General features: G+C 53.5%; 2 protein-coding genes across 3 annotated transcripts in view; one reads left to right on the top strand and one right to left on the bottom strand.

Moving 5' to 3' along the window:
- ANXA9 (annexin A9) overlaps positions 1 to 6,660 on the top strand; it is a 46,206-nt gene extending 39,546 nt beyond the window's left edge. Inside the window, exons 11-13 of the mRNA XM_015424506.1 lie at positions 2,001 to 2,059; positions 3,390 to 3,512; positions 6,372 to 6,660. Coding sequence (XP_015279992.1) covers positions 2,001 to 2,059; positions 3,390 to 3,512; positions 6,372 to 6,434 — 245 coding nt within the window. The 3' untranslated portion in view covers positions 6,435 to 6,660. The remainder of the gene's footprint in view (positions 1 to 2,000; positions 2,060 to 3,389; positions 3,513 to 6,371) is intronic.
- A 2,734-nt stretch (positions 6,661 to 9,394) lies between these two features.
- FAM63A (family with sequence similarity 63 member A) overlaps positions 9,395 to 16,871 on the bottom strand; it is a 40,481-nt gene continuing 33,004 nt past the window's right edge. For both annotated transcript variants that reach the window (XM_015424523.1, XM_015424522.1), the window contains 4 exons: positions 13,748 to 13,890; positions 11,991 to 12,182; positions 11,025 to 11,150; positions 9,395 to 9,634 (listed from right to left, as the gene is read on the bottom strand). In XM_015424523.1, coding sequence (XP_015280009.1) covers positions 9,554 to 9,634; positions 11,025 to 11,150; positions 11,991 to 12,182; positions 13,748 to 13,890 — 542 coding nt within the window. In that variant the 3' untranslated portion in view covers positions 9,395 to 9,553. The remainder of the gene's footprint in view (positions 9,635 to 11,024; positions 11,151 to 11,990; positions 12,183 to 13,747; positions 13,891 to 16,871) is intronic.

Raw genomic sequence — 16,871 nt, forward strand, 5'->3', positions numbered from 1 at the left:
GACTAGATGGACCACTGGTCTAATCTAGCAGGGCTCTTCTGAGGTTCTTCTCAGGGGAAGGCCTCGGCCCCTCTGCCCTGTTCTTGGCCCTCCAGAGGAACTGGTTGGCTCCTGTGTGAGACAGGAGGCTGGACTAGATGGACCACTGGTCTAATCTAGCAGGGCTCTTCTGAGGTTCTTCTCAGGGGAAGGCCTCGGCCCCTCTGCCCTGTTCTTGGCCCTCCAGAGGAACTGGTTGGCTCCTGTGTGAGACAGGAGGCTGGACTAGATGGACCACTGGTCTAATCTAGCAGGGCTCTTCTGAGGTTCTTCTCAGGGGAAGGCCTCGGCCCCTCTGCCCTGTTCTTGGCCCTCCAGAGGAACTGGTTGGCTCCTGTGTGAGACAGGAGGCTGGACTAGATGGACCACTGGTCTAATCTAGCAGGGCTCTTCTGAGGTTCTTCTCAGGGGAAGGCCTCGGCCCCTCTGCCCTGTTCTTGGCCCTCCAGAGGAACTGGTTGGCTCCTGTGTGAGACAGGAGGCTGGACTAGATGGACCACTGGTCTAATCTAGCAGGGCTCTTCTGAGGTTCTTCTCAGGGGAAGGCCTCGGCCCCTCTGCCCTGTTCTTGGCCCTCCAGAGGAACTGGTTGGCTCCTGTGTGAGACAGGAGGCTGGACTAGATGGACCACTGGTCTAATCTAGCAGGGCTCTTCTGAGGTTCTTCTCAGGGGAAGGCCTCGGCCCCTCTGCCCTGTTCTTGGCCCTCCAGAGGAACTGGTTGGCTCCTGTGTGAGACAGGAGGCTGGACTAGATGGACCACTGGTCTAATCTAGCAGGGCTCTTCTGAGGTTCTTCTCAGGGGAAGGCCTCGGCCCCTCTGCCCTGTTCTTGGCCCTCCAGAGGAACTGGTTGGCTCCTGTGTGAGACAGGAGGCTGGACTAGATGGACCACTGGTCTAATCTAGCAGGGCTCTTCTGAGGTTCTTCTCAGGGGAAGGCCTCGGCCCCTCTGCCCTGTTCTTGGCCCTCCAGAGGAACTGGTTGGCTCCTGTGTGAGACAGGAGGCTGGACTAGATGGACCACTGGTCTAATCTAGCAGGGCTCTTCTGAGGTTCTTCTCAGGGGAAGGCCTCGGCCCCTCTGCCCTGTTCTTGGCCCTCCAGAGGAACTGGTTGGCTCCTGTGTGAGACAGGAGGCTGGACTAGATGGACCACTGGTCTAATCTAGCAGGGCTCTTCTGAGGTTCTTCTCAGGGGAAGGCCTCGGCCCCTCTGCCCTGTTCTTGGCCCTCCAGAGGAACTGGTTGGCTCCTGTGTGAGACAGGAGGCTGGACTAGATGGACCACTGGTCTAATCTAGCAGGGCTCTTCTGAGGTTCTTCTCAGGGGAAGGCCTCGGCCTCTGTGCCCTGTTGCTGGACCTTTGGAGGAAGTGGTTGGCTGTTGTGTGAGACAGGAGGCTGGACTAGATGGACCACTGGTCTAATCTAGCAGGGCTCTTCTGATGTTCTTACATGGAAAGAAAGGAAGGAAGGAAGGAAGGAAGGAAGGAAGGAAGGAAGGAAGGAAGGAAGGAAGGAAGGAAGGAAGATCTAGTATCTTTCCTTGAGAGGGAAGCCTAAAGAGTATTTTGTTTAGACAAAAAGAGGACAAGAGGACGTCTGGTTTCTAAAATTATTCCTGGTTTGGAAAAGGGTGAATAGAGGGACCCTTTCCCTCCTCTACCAAACAGAACATGAGAACAAATGAAATTGACTTGCTGTCAGTTTCAAGTAAGACAAAAAAGAAATACTTCCTCCCTTGGTGCATAATTACCCTGTGGAACTCACCGCCACAAGGATCGCTTGCTTGGCTTGTTGTGGACTGGGGGACGGGAAGCAACCTGGGAAGGCCCTTCAGATTTCTTGGGAGTACTTCTGGATGCTGTTGGAAACAGGAAACCGGGCTAGTTGGCTCCTGCCTTGGCCTGGTCTGGCAGTGCTCTTCTCATGTCCTTGTATTCTCTCTCTCTCTCTCTGGCAGTCTCAGTCCTGAGGAACACCCCTCTCTATTTCGCCCTCAAACTCCGCCAAGCGATTAAGGTGAGTGTCGTTCCATCCAAGTCTGCCCAACTGCCTCTCTAGCAAACCTTTCCCGAAAGCATTCCGGGCAGGCTATCCAGAGGCGGTCCCGTTTTCTTCTAGGAAAAATACCATTTTTTGCCTATTAGTATGACCTGATTTGGGGATCAGTCCATCATTTCTGAAAGGTGATGGGCCGTGGCTTAGTGGTAGAGCATCTGTTTGGCATGCGGAAGGTCCCAGGTTCAATCCCCGGCATCTCCAGTTAAAAAGAACCAGGCAGGAGGTGAAGGGAAAGACCTCCGCCTGAGACCCTGGAGGGCTGTCAAGAGGGGCTGTGGCTCAGTGGAAGAGCCTCTGCTTGGCATGCAGGAGGTCCCAGGTTCAATCCCCGGCATCTCCAGTTAAAAAGGACCAGGCAGGAGGTGATGGGAAAGACCTCCGCCTGAGACCCTGGAGAGCTGTAAAGAGGGGCTGTGGCTCAGTGGTAGAGCCTCTGCTTGGCATGCAGGAGGTCCCAGGTTCAATCCCCGGCATCTCCAGTTAAAAAGGACCAGGCAGGAGGTGATGGGAAAGACCTCCGCCTGAGACCCTGGAGAGCTGTAAAGAGGGGCTGTGGCTCAGTGGAAGAGCCTCTGCCTGGCACGCAGGAGGTCCCAGGTTCAATCCCTGCCACCTCCAGTTAAAAAGGACCAGGCGGGAGGTGATGGGAAAGACCTCCGCCTGAGACCCTGGAGAGCTGTAAAGAGGGGCTGTGGCTCAGTGGTAGAGCATCTGCTTGGCATGCAGGAGGTCCCAGGTTCAATCCCCGGCATCTCCAGTTAAAAAGGACCAGGCAGGAGGTGATGGGAAAGACCTCCGCCTGAGACCCTGGAGAGCTGTAAAGAGGGGCTGTGGCTCAGTGGTAGAGCCTCTGCTTGGCATGCAGGAGGTCCCAGGTTCAGTCCCCGGCATCTCCAGTTAAAAAGGACCAGGCAGGAGGTGACGGGAAAGATCTCCGCCTGAGACGCTGGAAAGCGGCTGCCAGTCTGAGTAGACCATACTGACCACGATGGTCCAAGGGTCTGATTCAGTATAAGGTAGCTTGATGTGTGTGTCCTTACGCTGCCCAGGTCCTTTACAGTGACAAGTTGGGTCTCGGCCCCAGAGAGCTATCAATCTAAAACCCAGTCTTAGGGAAGGGAGATAGAGGTGGAGATAGCCAGTGCAGAATCCAAGTTTCGTTTAGTTCAACATCCTTTGTGCGGGTGGTTGTGCTCGGACATAGGTCGAAGGTTTTCATGGAAGAAGTGGGTCTTTTGAATGGTCTTATCCTGAACCCCCCCCCTTTAATTTCTCCTTCTTCCCAAAGGGTCCAGTCGCCAGCCACAAAACTCTAATTCGCATCCTGATCTCCCGTAGCGAGACTGACCTCCTCAGCATACGAGCGGAATTCAGAAAGCAGTACGGGATGTCGCTCTATTCGTTCATCCGGGTGAGACCCCCAACTCTGTTGAGGCCTCTACTGGTGAGGGGAGGGGGTGTCAGGTGACAGAACTAGGAAGCAACTAGTCCATTTTGGGCTGGATCAACAGAACCAGGGGTCATTTCCTGCAGGAGCGCACAGGAGCGGAGCTCCGGCAGTAAAGAGTCCAGGGGGCGGGCACATGCAACAAGCCCCACCCCCTACTCCCAACAGCCCTCAGTCAGAGCAAGAAGCAGCCAGGTAAGCTGCAGAGCACCCCCCAGCCCAAAACAGTCCAGTGGCACCTTTAAGACCAAGTTTTATTCAGGTATGAGCTCTCCTTCCTCTGCGAGGACAGATCTGCACATTCTCCCCCATCCCCCCCCAATAGCTAGCAATCCAAAACAGTCCAGTGGAGCCTGAGTGATGGGTGTTGCCTTCTGACACACTTCCAGTGATGTCATGGGGTGTGGCATATGCTAATGAGTTATGTTAATGAGCTCCTGCACCTCTTTTTCTACGAAATGACCTTTGAACAGAACTATAGCATCCCGATCACGCAAAGGGGTGTTACCGCTTTACTCTGTTCTGGTTAGACCTCACTTAGAGTATTGTGTTCAGCTTTGTGCACCACAATTTAAGAAGGTGTCCAGAGGAGGGCAACGAAGATGGTGCGGGGTCTGGAGACCAAGTCCGATGAGGAAAGTGAAAAGTACGCAGACGGAGAGTGATTTCAGCAAAGCGTACTTTATTCGATCAGGAACAAGACGACTTTGGCCGGCTCGCAAGCCGGCTTATATCCCCGAGAAACCGCCACCCAAAACACACACACCCTCACTTCCCAATAGGTTATTTACAGTGGCCGAGAGTCCCACAGGCTCTCGGCCGGGAACCTAGCCCCCCAATTGGAACGGGCTAGGATCCGCATAATCCGAAGGATATAGACAAGCTGGAACGTGTCCAGAGGAGAGCAACAAAGTTGGTGAGGGGTCTGGAGACCAAGTCCTGTGAGGAAAGGTTGAAGGAGCTGGGTATGTTTAGCCTGGAGAAGAGATTACTGAGAGGTGATATGAAAACCATCTTCAAGTACTTGAAGAGCTGTCATATAGAGGATGATACGGAGTTCTTTTCTGTTGCCCCAGAAGGTTGGACCAGAACCAACGGATTGAAATTAGATCAGAAGAGTTTTCAGCTAAACATTAGGAAGAACTTCCTGACAGTCAGAGCTGTTCCTCGGTGGGACTGGCTTCCTCGGGAGGTGGTGGGCTCTCCTTCTCTGGAGGTCTTCAAGCTGAGGCTAGATGGCCATCTTGACAGCGATGCAGATTCTGTGACCTTGGTGCAGATCGTGAGAGGGAGGGCAGGAAGGGTTGCAGCCTCAGTGCTTAGTTCTTGTGGCCAGTGTTCTCTCTAAGGTGAGTTAGTGTGAGCTAGCTCACAGTTTTTTAGCCTCCGGCTCACACATTTTTGTCTCAGCTCAGGAAAGATGGCTCCAGAGCAAGCTAATTCATGCAGTAGCCAAATTGCTCGCTCACAACTTTAATGCCAGCAGCTCACAAAGTAGAATTTTTGCTCACAAGACTCCACAGCTTAGCGGGAACATTGCTTGTGTCCCTTTCTTACATGCCCAGGGAAATGCTGATCGCCACTTTGGGGCCAGGAAGCCATTTTTCTCCAGGCCAGTTTGGCCGGGGATCCTGGAGGTTTTTTGGTCATCTCCTGGGTGTGGAATAGGGGTCACTGGGGGTGTCAGCGAGGGGGAGGTATTTGTGAATTTCCTGTATTGTGCAGGGATTTGAACTAGATGACCCTGGAGTTTCCCTTCCAACTCTACGATTCTAAGGTGTACCATTTGGGTGGGGGCTTCACGTTAGGGCTCAAAGGAAATATGGAGAACCCTAGCCGAGTATACTGTTCCCACCAAGGGGCGGCTGGAATCAATGCTCCCTCTAAGCTGTGGAGTCCTGTGAGCAAAAATTCTACTCTCTTAGCTACTAGCATTAAAGTTGTGAGCAAGCGATTTGTACACTGCATAAATTAGCTTGCCTCTGGAGCCATCCCTTCCTGAGCCGAGACAAAAAATGTGTGAGCCGGAGGCTAAAAAACTGTGAGCTGGCTCACACTAAACTCAGCTTAGAGGGAACACTGAGCCGGATGACCTCTAGGGCGCTCATGAGCAAGCCACGAGGGAGCCATCTTCCTCTGTTTGACCCAGACTCCTGGTGTCCCAAGGTCACTCGCCTCCTCCCAAGCAAATTCCGGGCCCCTCCCCTGAATCTTGAATTTTCCTGTATTTCAAATGAAAAACTAAGAGCACGAAAAACGTAAAGGCAGGCGCTTGGGGTTCTTTAGCTTGGAGAAACGACGACTGAGGGGTGACACGATCGAGGTTTATAAGATTATGCATGGGAAAGAGCAGGTAGAGAAAGAGGTACTTTTCTCCCTTTCACACAATACAAGAACCCGTGGGCACTCCATGAAATTGCTGAGCGGTCAGGTTAGAATGGATAAGAGGAAGTACTTCTTCACCCAAAGAGTGATTAACACATGGAATTCACTGCCACAAGAAGTGGTGGCAGCTACTAGCATGGACGGCTTCAAAAGGGAATTGGATAGGCATATGGAGCAGAGGTCCATCAGTGGCTATTAGCCACAAGGTATAGATAGGGGCTCTGGGGCAAGTGATGCTCTGTCATCTTGGTGCTTGGGGGGGTCAACAGTGGGAGGGCTTCTAGTGTCCTGGCCCCACTGCTGGACCTCCTGGTGGCACCCGGTATTTCTGGCCACTGTGTGACACAGAGTGTTGGACTGGATGGGCCTTTGGCCTGATCCAACATTGGTGACTCTTCTGTTCCTATGCCTCTCGAACCACTCTTTCTTTCCTTCCAGGCTGAAACGCAAGGCTATTACCGGGAGGTGCTGCTGGGTCTGTGCAAGGCAGAAGATCTGTAAGACTCTCTGGTGAGGAAACGCACAGGACGGGGGCAGTCTACCTCCGAACGCCCCACAGAAACCGCTCTCCCCTCCCCATCTGCAGTAGAAAACAGCAAGAGTCCGGCAGCACCTTCAAGACTTACAAAATTTGTGGCAGTGTGGGAGACGAGAAGCAGCAGCGATTGGATTTCTACCCCGCCCTTCACTACCCAAAGGGGGTCTCAGAGCGGCTCACAAACTCCTCCCCCTTCCCCGCCCCACAACAGACACCCTGTGAGCAATGCTCCCTTTAAGCTCACTTTTGTGAGCTGCCGGCATTAAAGTTGTGAGTGAGCGATTTGGCTACTGTGTAAATGAGTTTGCTCTGGAGCTGTCCTTCCTGAGCGAAGACAAAAATCTGTGAGTTGGAAGCTGAAAAACTGTGAGCTAGCTCACACTAACTCAGCTTAGAGGGAACACTGCCTGTGAGGCAGGTGGGGCTGAGAGAGCTCTTTCAAGGACTGCTCGTGACAGAACAGCTCTGAGAGAACTTGTGACTGACCCAAGGTCACACCAGCAGCTGCATGTGGAGGAATGGGGAATCAAACTCGGTTCTCCCAGGTTAGAGGGCGTGCTCTAACTACTACACCAGTGTTCACTTCTTCAGATTACCATCTGCAGTTATGCCAGGCTGGGTCAAGAAAGATGATGTTGCATTGAGCCAAGGGCTGGAAACGGGGCTGAAGCATTTTACCTGTCAACCGCTTCCAAGTACTCCTCAATTTCCTCTCCCGGTTCCGATGCACTTTTCCCCGCTGTTTTTCGCCTGTGCGGGCGATCGCCGGCTTTTTAAAAAAACATTCGCTTTATAGCGCTATAGCGGAATATGTTTTGTTATACTGCTATAGCGCTGTAGCGCTCTAACGCGAACATTTAAAAAAAAAAAGCCGGGTGAAAAACGGCGGGGAAAAAGCAGGAAAAAGCGGTGCAGTCTGAAATGGCAAACCGCTTCAAATCCAGCTCTTTAGCGGAAGGGGAAAGCCATGTGTGAAATGGCAGCCCTATACCGGTTCACTTCAAAACGGATCATTACCAGCTTGAAACCGGGTGAAACTGGGTAATGTGAAATTCCCCATTGTTTGCTCTGGAGCCCTCCCTTCCTGAGCTGAGACAAAAATGTATGAGCTGGAGGCTAAAAAACTGTGAGCTGGCTCGCACTAACTCAGCATAGAGGGAACACGGGGGGGGGAATGAAGTGCTTTCGTAGGGGGAAAAATCCGGACCCCCCAAGCCACCCCATCAGTTGTGCTTTTCCTCATGGATCTTTGCTCTTTTCCCTCTCTGTCCCGTTTTTATCCCTCCTTCCTTTCACTGTCCGTGAGTGATCCCAGCCAATCGGGGATAGCACGATGGTGTCACGGGACTGTGCGGCCAATCCGCGGCCACGTCGTTCAGGGCAGACGGGCCACGCAAGAGACAGACGTTCTTTACCAAAAGAGGCCCGGCTTTAGGTCAACCCTAATATTGAAAGAGCTACAGAGGTGTAACCCGCAGTCGCTAGGCTCCTCCCACTGAGCCCTTTCAGTGACCTTGGAACAGTTGCTTCCGGTCTCAGCCTGCCCTACCTCACAGGACTGTTGTGTGGATAAAGTACAGAGAAGTACGCATGTCTTTCTGAGCTCCTGGGGGAAGTGTGGGATAAAAGACTTTGCAGGGCGATTGGGAAATAATTGACTCAGTCAGAGTTGTGCCACAGCGGAATCAGCTGCCTAGGGAGGTGGTGAGCTCCCCTTCAGTGGCAGTCTTCAAACAGCGACTGGACAAACCCTTGTCAGGGATGCTCTAGGCGGATCCTGCATTGGGCAGGGGGTTGGACTAGATGGCCTCTAGGGACCCTTCCAACTCTGATTCTATGACCCAGAGTGTTAAACTGGATGGGCATTGGCCTGGTCCAATATGGCTTCTCTTATGTTCTTATGTTTGTGGCAGTGATGCCCCGTCTTCTTGGTGCTTGTGGGGCCACAGTGGGAGGGCTTCTGGAGTTCTGGCCACGCCGGTGGACCTCCTGATGGCCATTGTGTGACACAGGGTGTTGGGCTGGAGGGGCCACTGGCCTGATCCAGCATGGCTTCTCTTACGTTCTTAAGAGCAGAGATCCATCAGTAGCCATTAGCCCTTCGGACAGCGTCGGCTCTTCGGCTTAGAAACGGAGATGAGCACTGCATCCCTAGAGTCGGATTTGACTGGCTTTCGAGCAAGGGAAACCTTTACCGTTACTATAGATGGGACACTCTGTCCGGGGCAGGGATGCTCTATATTGTTGGTGCCTGGGGGAGGTCAACAGAGGAAGGGCTTCTAGTGTCCTGGCCCCCCTGCTGGACCTCCTGAGGGCCCCTGGTATTTTCGGCCACTGTGTGACACAGAAGAGTGTTGGACTGGAGGGGCCATTGGCCTGATCCAGCATTGGCTTCTCTTACATTCTTATGTCTGGGGCAGTGATGCTCTGTCTTCTTGGTGCTTGGGGGGGGCGAGAGTGGGAGGGCTTCTGTAGTCCTGGCCCCGCTGGTGGATTCCCCCGATAGCCCCTGGGTTTTGGCCACCGTGTGACACAGAGTGTTGGACTGGAGGGGCCACCGGCCGGATCGGTCGTGGCTTCTCTCACGTTCTTAAGCAGAGAGCCCATTTTGAGCATCACAACCAAGTGTACGTCAAAGGGTTACATTCCTTTCTCCCTTCCCCGCATGGACCCCCCCCCCAGGCAAAACGAGTTCTAGGAGGACAGAGGTCCGCGATCTTAGCCTCTGTGGGTTTCGGCCGCCATTCGCCTCTGCGGTTGAGCTCGCCCCTGCCGGCAGGGTGGTCCCGCCCCCCTCAACACCCCAACCAGCAATTCCTCCCGATCCTGAAACCGACGCATGCCCCCCACTTGGAAGAACCATACACCAGGTCACCGGATGGTGAGGAGGAAGAGAATCGGAACACACGTTTCTTTTCCAAGGTTTCGCATTTTAAAATTTTGGTTTTCTTGGCCCCTGGGAGGGGGAGACTTTAAATAGAAGTCTTTGAGTGTGCACGGAAGGGAGACTTTTCCTCCATGGCAGGTTCTGGCAGTTTGTAAAAGGAAGGGGGTAGCTCTGGGTGACCGGGCATCGTCGGCGTTACAGGACGACGCAGTCCGAATCCTGCTTCTGCCGCTGCCTGCGCTCCCCGGCGGGGCGGGCAGGGGGCGGTCCTCTCCCCTGAAATGAAAACAAGAAGCACGGGTGTAAGCCAAGAGAACGCGGATGCTTTTTCTTCCAAGGAGAGGACGGCTGCGGACACTGAAAGGGGTCGGGGCCGAGCCCAGCCCAGCCAGTGGCAAAGACTTAATCATAATTATCATGTAGCATGGTGTGTCGAATAGCCAGGCGATCCTAGATGGTCCGGCAGCCGCAAGTTCTTGCTCTTAGCATTATGCTGGTGGCGAGCCAGGCTTGTTTTTAGGGGCCGAGAGAACTCTGAAAGAACGGTGACTGGCCCAAGGTTGCCCTGCTGGGCTGCCTGTGGAAGAGTCAGGGGTCATTTCCTGTGGGAGCGCACAGGAGCGGAGCTCCGGCAGTAAGGAGCCCAGGGGGCGGGAACATGCAACAAGCCCCGCCCCCTGCTCCCAGCAGCCCTCGGTCGGGCCACGAGGAGCAAGAAGAAGCCAGGTAAGTTGCAGAGCCCCCCCCCCCGGCCCGCCTTCAGGTACAAGCTCTCCCTCCTCTGCGAGGGCAGATCTGCACGCTCCCCCCCCCCCCAATAGCTAGCAACCCAAAACAGTCCAGTGGAGCCTGAGCGGTGGGTGTTGCCTTCTGACACACTTCCAGTGATGTCAGGGGGTGCGGCATATGCAAATAAGTTATGCGAATTAGTTTTGCTAATGAGCTCCTGCACCTCTTTTTCTACGAAATGACCCTGGGAAGAGTGGGGAATCGAACCCGGTACTCCAGATTAGAGTCCGCTGCTCTTTACCACTACAGTACACACACTGGCAAGGCAACACTTGGAACAAAAAGCTCCCCAGGACTCAACAGGGATATTGGATTTCTTTTTATCTCATTACATATGCTAACTCATTCAGTCCTCACATATGTATTCTCAGCCAGAAGGACTATCAATCCCCCTATATTTTAGTGTATCTTCTTTTTGGACTAGTATATTAGAATACTGAATGGATGTCTGCTGACAAAATTACATCCAGCTCAAATTATACTGTTACGTGCCCCCCACATGCCCTCCATGCCTCAGAGGAGATAATTAAGATTCTGTTACTTCCCACAATTAGAAAAAAAAACACCTTTAGACACGAAGGAGTCTCAGAGCGGCTTACAATCTCCTTTCCCTCCCCACAACAGACACTCTGGGAGGTCGGCGGGGCTGAGAGAGCTCTTTCGAGGACTGCTCGTGAGAGAACAGCTCTGAGAGAACTCGTGACTGACCCGAGGTCACCCAGCGGGCTACATGTGGAGGAGTGGGGGGATCAAACCCGGTTCTCCCGGATCAGAGTCCGCATTCTGAACCCCTGCGCCGAACTGGCAATGGGTGAAAAGACAGTTGTGAAACTGGGTCCGCAGAAGCCCCCCCCCCCCCCGGGTCAACCCACGCTACCTGTGCTGGGGGGGTGGTCGGCGCGGACTGTTGGTACTCCTCCTGCTGCAGCTGCTGGGCCAGCTCGAGGTCGCTCAGCACGGCCCCCCCTTGCTGCTGCTGCAGAGACAAGGCAATCATGTAGTCCTGGGGGGGGGGGGAGAGAAAAGATCGGGGGGGTCAGCACCAATGTTCACTGTGGAGTCCTGTGAGCAAAAATTCTACTTTCTGAGCTACTGCCATTGAAGTTGTGAGCAGGCGATTTGGCCACTGCATAAACTAGCTTGCTCTGGAGCCATCCCTTCCTGAGTGGAGACAAAACTGTGTGAGCTGGAGGCTAAAAAACTGTGAGCTGGCTCACACTCACTCAGCTTAGAGGGAACACTGCTCCAGTCTTTTGTCTTTTCAGCTCTTAACAATATGGACCCCCCTCCCCACCGTCCCACCATGCCAAGACCACGGCCAGACAGCCCAGGAAGATCTACAACAACTAGATAAATATTAATAGATTTCTGTACATTCACACAAGAATAAACATCAAAAAATGATTCCACAACGTTGACAAGCACACTCCAATTATTTAAAGTTCTCTACGGCAGGAGTCTGCCTGGTCATCTTCATTTCAAGCGACATCCAATGCAAATAAAGTTCAAAAAAACAATAAATCTTCTTTGTGTCTTTCTTGTGTCTTTCTTGTACTGGTACTGGATTGTCGACGAACAACATCAAAGGTCATGAATCTGCAGACAGACTTGCTCAAACACCAGTTTCAGTAGGCTTCCTCAGAGCAAAATATGTGTCGCTACAAAGAGTATCGATCCTTTGTTTCATCCACACAACAACCCTGTGAGGTAGGCGAGGCTGAGAGTTATGCGACTGGCCCAAGGTCACCCAGTGAGCTCCCACAACAGAGTGGGGTGTTTCGAACCTGGGTCTCCCACATCCTCATCTGACGCCGGCTCTGTGTGTGTGTATGTGTGTCTTTACCTGGTCCACCTGCCGCTGGTTCGAGTGCTGCTCCTGCGGGGAACCACCGGCGGCCTCCTTCCCCAGGGCCTGGCTGAGGTGGAACTCGGCGTCGCAGAAGCAGCTGTCCCCGTCCACGTTGTGGAGGCTCTCCCACACCACCTGCTCCTCGTGCAAGAAGCCTTGGTCGGTGACCAGGAGGTATAAGTGGCTCTGGAGGGAAGGAGGAGACAGAGACGTCCGTCAGTCAGGGGCTTGGTGACGGGCAGGCGTCGGGCCCACTCGGGCTCACTCGGAGGAGGGTGCTGCCTGGACCCCACAACCACCAGCCCAGAGGAGAAAGGGGGATTCCGCTATGGGGCTCCCGGCCCCTGGACACAGGGGAGGAGGGCAGGGTTCCCTCTAAGCTGAGTCAGTGTGAGCCACCTCACAATTTTTTAGCCTCCGGCTCACACGTTTTTGTCTCAGCTCAGGAAGGAGGGCTCGTTTAATCTGAGCTGAGACAAAAACGTGTGAGCCGGAGGCTAAAAATACTGTGAGCTAGCTCACACTGATTCAGCTTAGAGGGAACACTGGACCCACCCTATAAACTCCCTTTTGAGCCTTTTCCCTGCCTACAAACAGGAGTCCTGCAGTGTTTCCTCTAAGCTGTGGAGAGTCTTGTGAGCAAAAGTTCTACTTTGTGAGCTGCCGGCATGAAAGTTGTGACGGAGCGATTTGGCCGCTGCATAAATCGTTTGGCTCTGGAGCCCTCCTTCCCTGAGCTGAGACAAAAATGTGTGCGCCTGAGGCTAAAAAAACTGTGAGCCGGCTCACACCGACTCAGCTTAGAGGGAACACTGATTAGGCCCCAGGGGCACTGACTGACCAGAAAAAGAAACCAGCAGAAGGGGCGGTGGGGTTGCCTTCAGTACATTGCCAGAAAAGGGACTGGCAAAACCCATTTTCGCCCCCACGCCCACCCCTGGCTGGTTTCTGCCCCCTTCCGAGAAACCTGCTGGGAACCTGCCAGTGGTTCCCTCAGGGCCAGCATCTTCCCAAAGGGCAGGGCTCCCTGATTGTTTCACCGACAGCCCTTCCACCAGCGGTAGCCCAAAAGTTAAAGTTATTTAAGAAGAAGAGATTGGATCTAGACCCCGCCCTTCACTCGGCGTATCAGAGCAGCTTACAGTCTCCTTTCCCCTCCGCTCCCCACAACAGACACCCTGTGTGAGGTAGGTGGGGCTGAGAGAGCTCTTTCGAGGACTGCTCCTGAGGGAACAGCTCTGAGAGAACTTGGGACTGACCCCAGGTCACACCAGCAGCTGCATGTGGAGGAGTGGGAAATCAATGGCTCTCCCAGATTAGAGTCCGCACACTTAACCACCACACCAAACTGGCTCTCTACAGAAGTATAATGATTGTGTATTGTAAGGTGGGGCTTGCTATTGGTTTCCTCTCATTCAAAAGAAAGGGTTTTCCACTGGAGAATAAGGTGGACTGGTGAGCAACTGGGCTTTCTTTCCTTAGTCAGTGTGTGGTTCCATTTCCCCCTTCAGGATTTCCTTCTTCCCAGGAGGTGCAAGGAGGGAGTCATTCCGTTTGGCTCCGCCTCTGGAGGCAGCCATTTTGGGTTTGGCTCCGCCTCTGGAGGCAGCCATTTTGGAGTGGGCTCCGCCTCTGGAGGCAGCCATTTTGGAGTGGGCGCTCAGCACTGCCTCTCAAAATTCCAGAGGTGCCTGTAACCTCAAAAAGAGTGGGAACCCCTGCCTTGGAAGAACTTTGGGGGTGACACTTACCTTGTGCTTTATCATGGTACTGAAGTGGTTGTTCCTGAAGAAGACGCTCAGCTCCCCCTCTTTCACCGTGGAGGTCAGCTCACATAAGCCGTGGTAGGTCAGCTGAGAGGCTGTGGACTCCAGGAACTGCTCTGCTATCAGCCCTGGCAGGGGAAGAAGCACCGAAGAAACTAAGCCAAGCCTGGCTGGATCAGACCGCTGGTCCCTCTAGTCCAGCCTCCTGTCTCACACAGTGGCCAACCAGTTTCTCTGGAGGGCCAACAACAGGGCAGAGAGGCTGAGGCCTTCCCCTGAGAAGAACCTCAGAAGAGCCCTGCTGGGTCAGACCAAGGAGGGTCCATCCAGTCCAGCCTCCTGTCTCACACAGTGGCCAACCAGTTTCTCTGGAGGGCCAACAACAGGGCAGAGAGGCTGAGGCCTTCCCCTGAGAAGAACCTCAGAAGAGCCCTGCTGGGTCAGACCAAGGAGGGTCCATCCAGTCCAGCCTCCTGTCTCACACAGTGGCCAACCAGTTTCTCTGGAGGGCCAACAACAGGGCAGAGAGGCTGAGGCCTTCCCCTGAGAAGAACCTCAGAAGAGCCCTGCTGGGTCAGACCAAGGAGGGTCCATCCAGTCCAGCCTCCTGTCTCACACAGTGGCCAACCAGTTTCTCTGGAGGGCCAACAACAGGGCAGAGAGGCTGAGGCCTTCCCCTGAGAAGAACCTCAGAAGAGCCCTGCTGGGTCAGACCAAGGAGGGTCCATCCAGTCCAGCCTCCTGTCTCACACAGTGGCCAACCAGTTTCTCTGGAGGGCCAACAACAGGGCAGAGAGGCTGAGGCCTTCCCCTGAGAAGAACCTCAGAAGAGCCCTGCTGGGTCAGACCAAGGAGGGTCCATCCAGTCCAGCCTCCTGTCTCACACAGTGGCCAACCAGTTTCTCTGGAGGGCCAACAACAGGGCAGAGAGGCTGAGGCCTTCCCCTGAGAAGAACCTCAGAAGAGCCCTGCTGGGTCAGACCAAGGAGGGTCCATCCAGTCCAGCCTCCTGTCTCACACAGTGGCCAACCAGTTTCTCTGGAGGGCCAACAACAGGGCAGAGAGGCTGAGGCCTTCCCCTGAGAAGAACCTCAGAAGAGCCCTGCTGGGTCAGACCAAGGAGGGTCCATCCAGTCCAGCCTCCTGTCTCACACAGTGGCCAACCAGTTTCTCTGGAGGGCCAACAACAGGGCAGAGAGTTTCTCCCAGATTAGAGTCCCTGCTCCTAACCACTACACCAAACTGCCACAATAAATCTGGTAAACGTGTCCCAAGACTTTGACAGGTAAGCAGAATTTGACAGCTGCTGATGTTTTAAAGAGCGCTGGGTGGATCCCACAAGAGGCAAAGGCGTAGCCCGGGAATAACAAACTCACGGGAGTTTTCCCACGCCGGGCAGCTATGGCCAAAAACGCTTTCAAGACAGGTGCATGTAGATCTATCTACACCCTCATACAAATTCATGGAGGGCGGCTCCCTCTTCCCCTGGGTGAGCCCAGACAGGCCGGAGAGACCGGGCCATCACGGGTTTTAATCTCAGGCAGAACATTTCTGATCACCCAGCAGCTTTCCTGGGGACGAGTCAGTTCCCGTGCCTAGCCGAGCATCGTCTGTCGACAGAAGTCAGTGAGATGTAGACGTCACCCAGAGAACCCATCAGTTTAGCTGGCAAAACTAGGAACAGAACCTCCCCATCCAAGGGCAGTACACCTCACATGAACACGCATGAAGCTGTCTGATACGGAATCAGACCCTCAGTCCGCCAAGGTCAGTCTTAACTTGTCTGCTCTGACTGATAAGATTAATCGCAACAAACCGGAACACGGCGGATGTAACTAAGTAAAACACTAAATCGCCGTGTGTAATTTTACAATTTCCCCCGTTTTTATATTCTGCTGGGGGGGAATTTTTGAAGTATTTTTAGAATGATTCTGTTAAGTCGCTCACTTAACAATGAAGTCGGAGAGTGATTCAGCAAGAACACAGCTTTCTTCTTCCACTCGAACACCACTCCAACACAGATCAACATCTGATAGCCAGAACAGAACAGTTCAGCTTTTACATTGCAGTAGTCCTGCTTTTAAACTCTCCCGGCTAATGTAGCCACACCCACTGTACAAATACCAACCAATACGGTTGTTCAGATAAGGACCAATCATGGGTTCCCGCTCAGGAAGCTTGCTGTAAAGTGATTGGCTAGGTGCTTCCTGGGCTAGCAATGCGATTGGATGGATTTCGATTCCTAGCCCAGGACGAAGCTCAACATGGAAAGTCAATTAGATGTTTCACATACATCATGCATTCAATGGCAGCTATTGAATATATTACAGATTCTTTAACAAAAATACAGCTTGAGCATTAACCATGAAGCTCAACACTTCTGTAGAAATATTTACAGCCAATGATGAGGTCTTCTCTTAGGCACAAGGTCCTAATCTAATATACTTTGTTTTAGTTGTTTCTGTAATTAGTATATTAGATTAGGACCTTGTGAACATAAGAACATAAGAGAAGCCAATGTTGGATCATGCCAAAGGCCCATCTAGTCCAACACTCTGTCACACAGTGGCCAAAAATACCAGGGGCCATCAGGAGGTCCAGCAGAGGGGCCAGGACACTAGAAGCCCTCCCACTGTTGCCCCCCACCCCACCCCGGCACCAAGAATACAGAGCATCACTTGCCCCGGAGTCCCTATCAATACCTTGTGGCTAATTGCTACGGATGGACTTCTGCTCCATATCACTTATACTAATAGCCAAGTCGCCCCGTCTGTGCGGATCGCTAAATCCGCGCTCAGGGGCGACCTGGGGGGCAGGGAGAGTTTTGTGCACTCTTGGGGCAGTCCCCAGGGGTGCACAAAAATCCTAAAACTTGAAAAAACTTTCGGGGGGATGTTTAAATCCCCCCAAAAGTGCAAGAGTGTTCCGTGCGCATGCGCACGGAACGCTCTATGAACGCCGCCGCCGCTTGGAAGGCAAGCGAGCGGCGAGGCCGCCGCCACCGGGCAGGCGGCCGCGGAGCAGGGCGACGGGGGGGGACACAGCGAGGCCCGGGTGGCTGAAGCCTCCCGAGGCCTCGCTACAAAGGCAGGGGGGGAAAGCCGCCGCC

The sequence above is a fragment of the Gekko japonicus genome, unplaced genomic scaffold (assembly GCF_001447785.1).
Source record: "Gekko japonicus isolate JY-2015 unplaced genomic scaffold, Gekko_japonicus_V1.1 scaffold142, whole genome shotgun sequence".
In the NCBI taxonomy this organism is placed as follows: Eukaryota; Metazoa; Chordata; class Lepidosauria; order Squamata; family Gekkonidae; genus Gekko; species Gekko japonicus.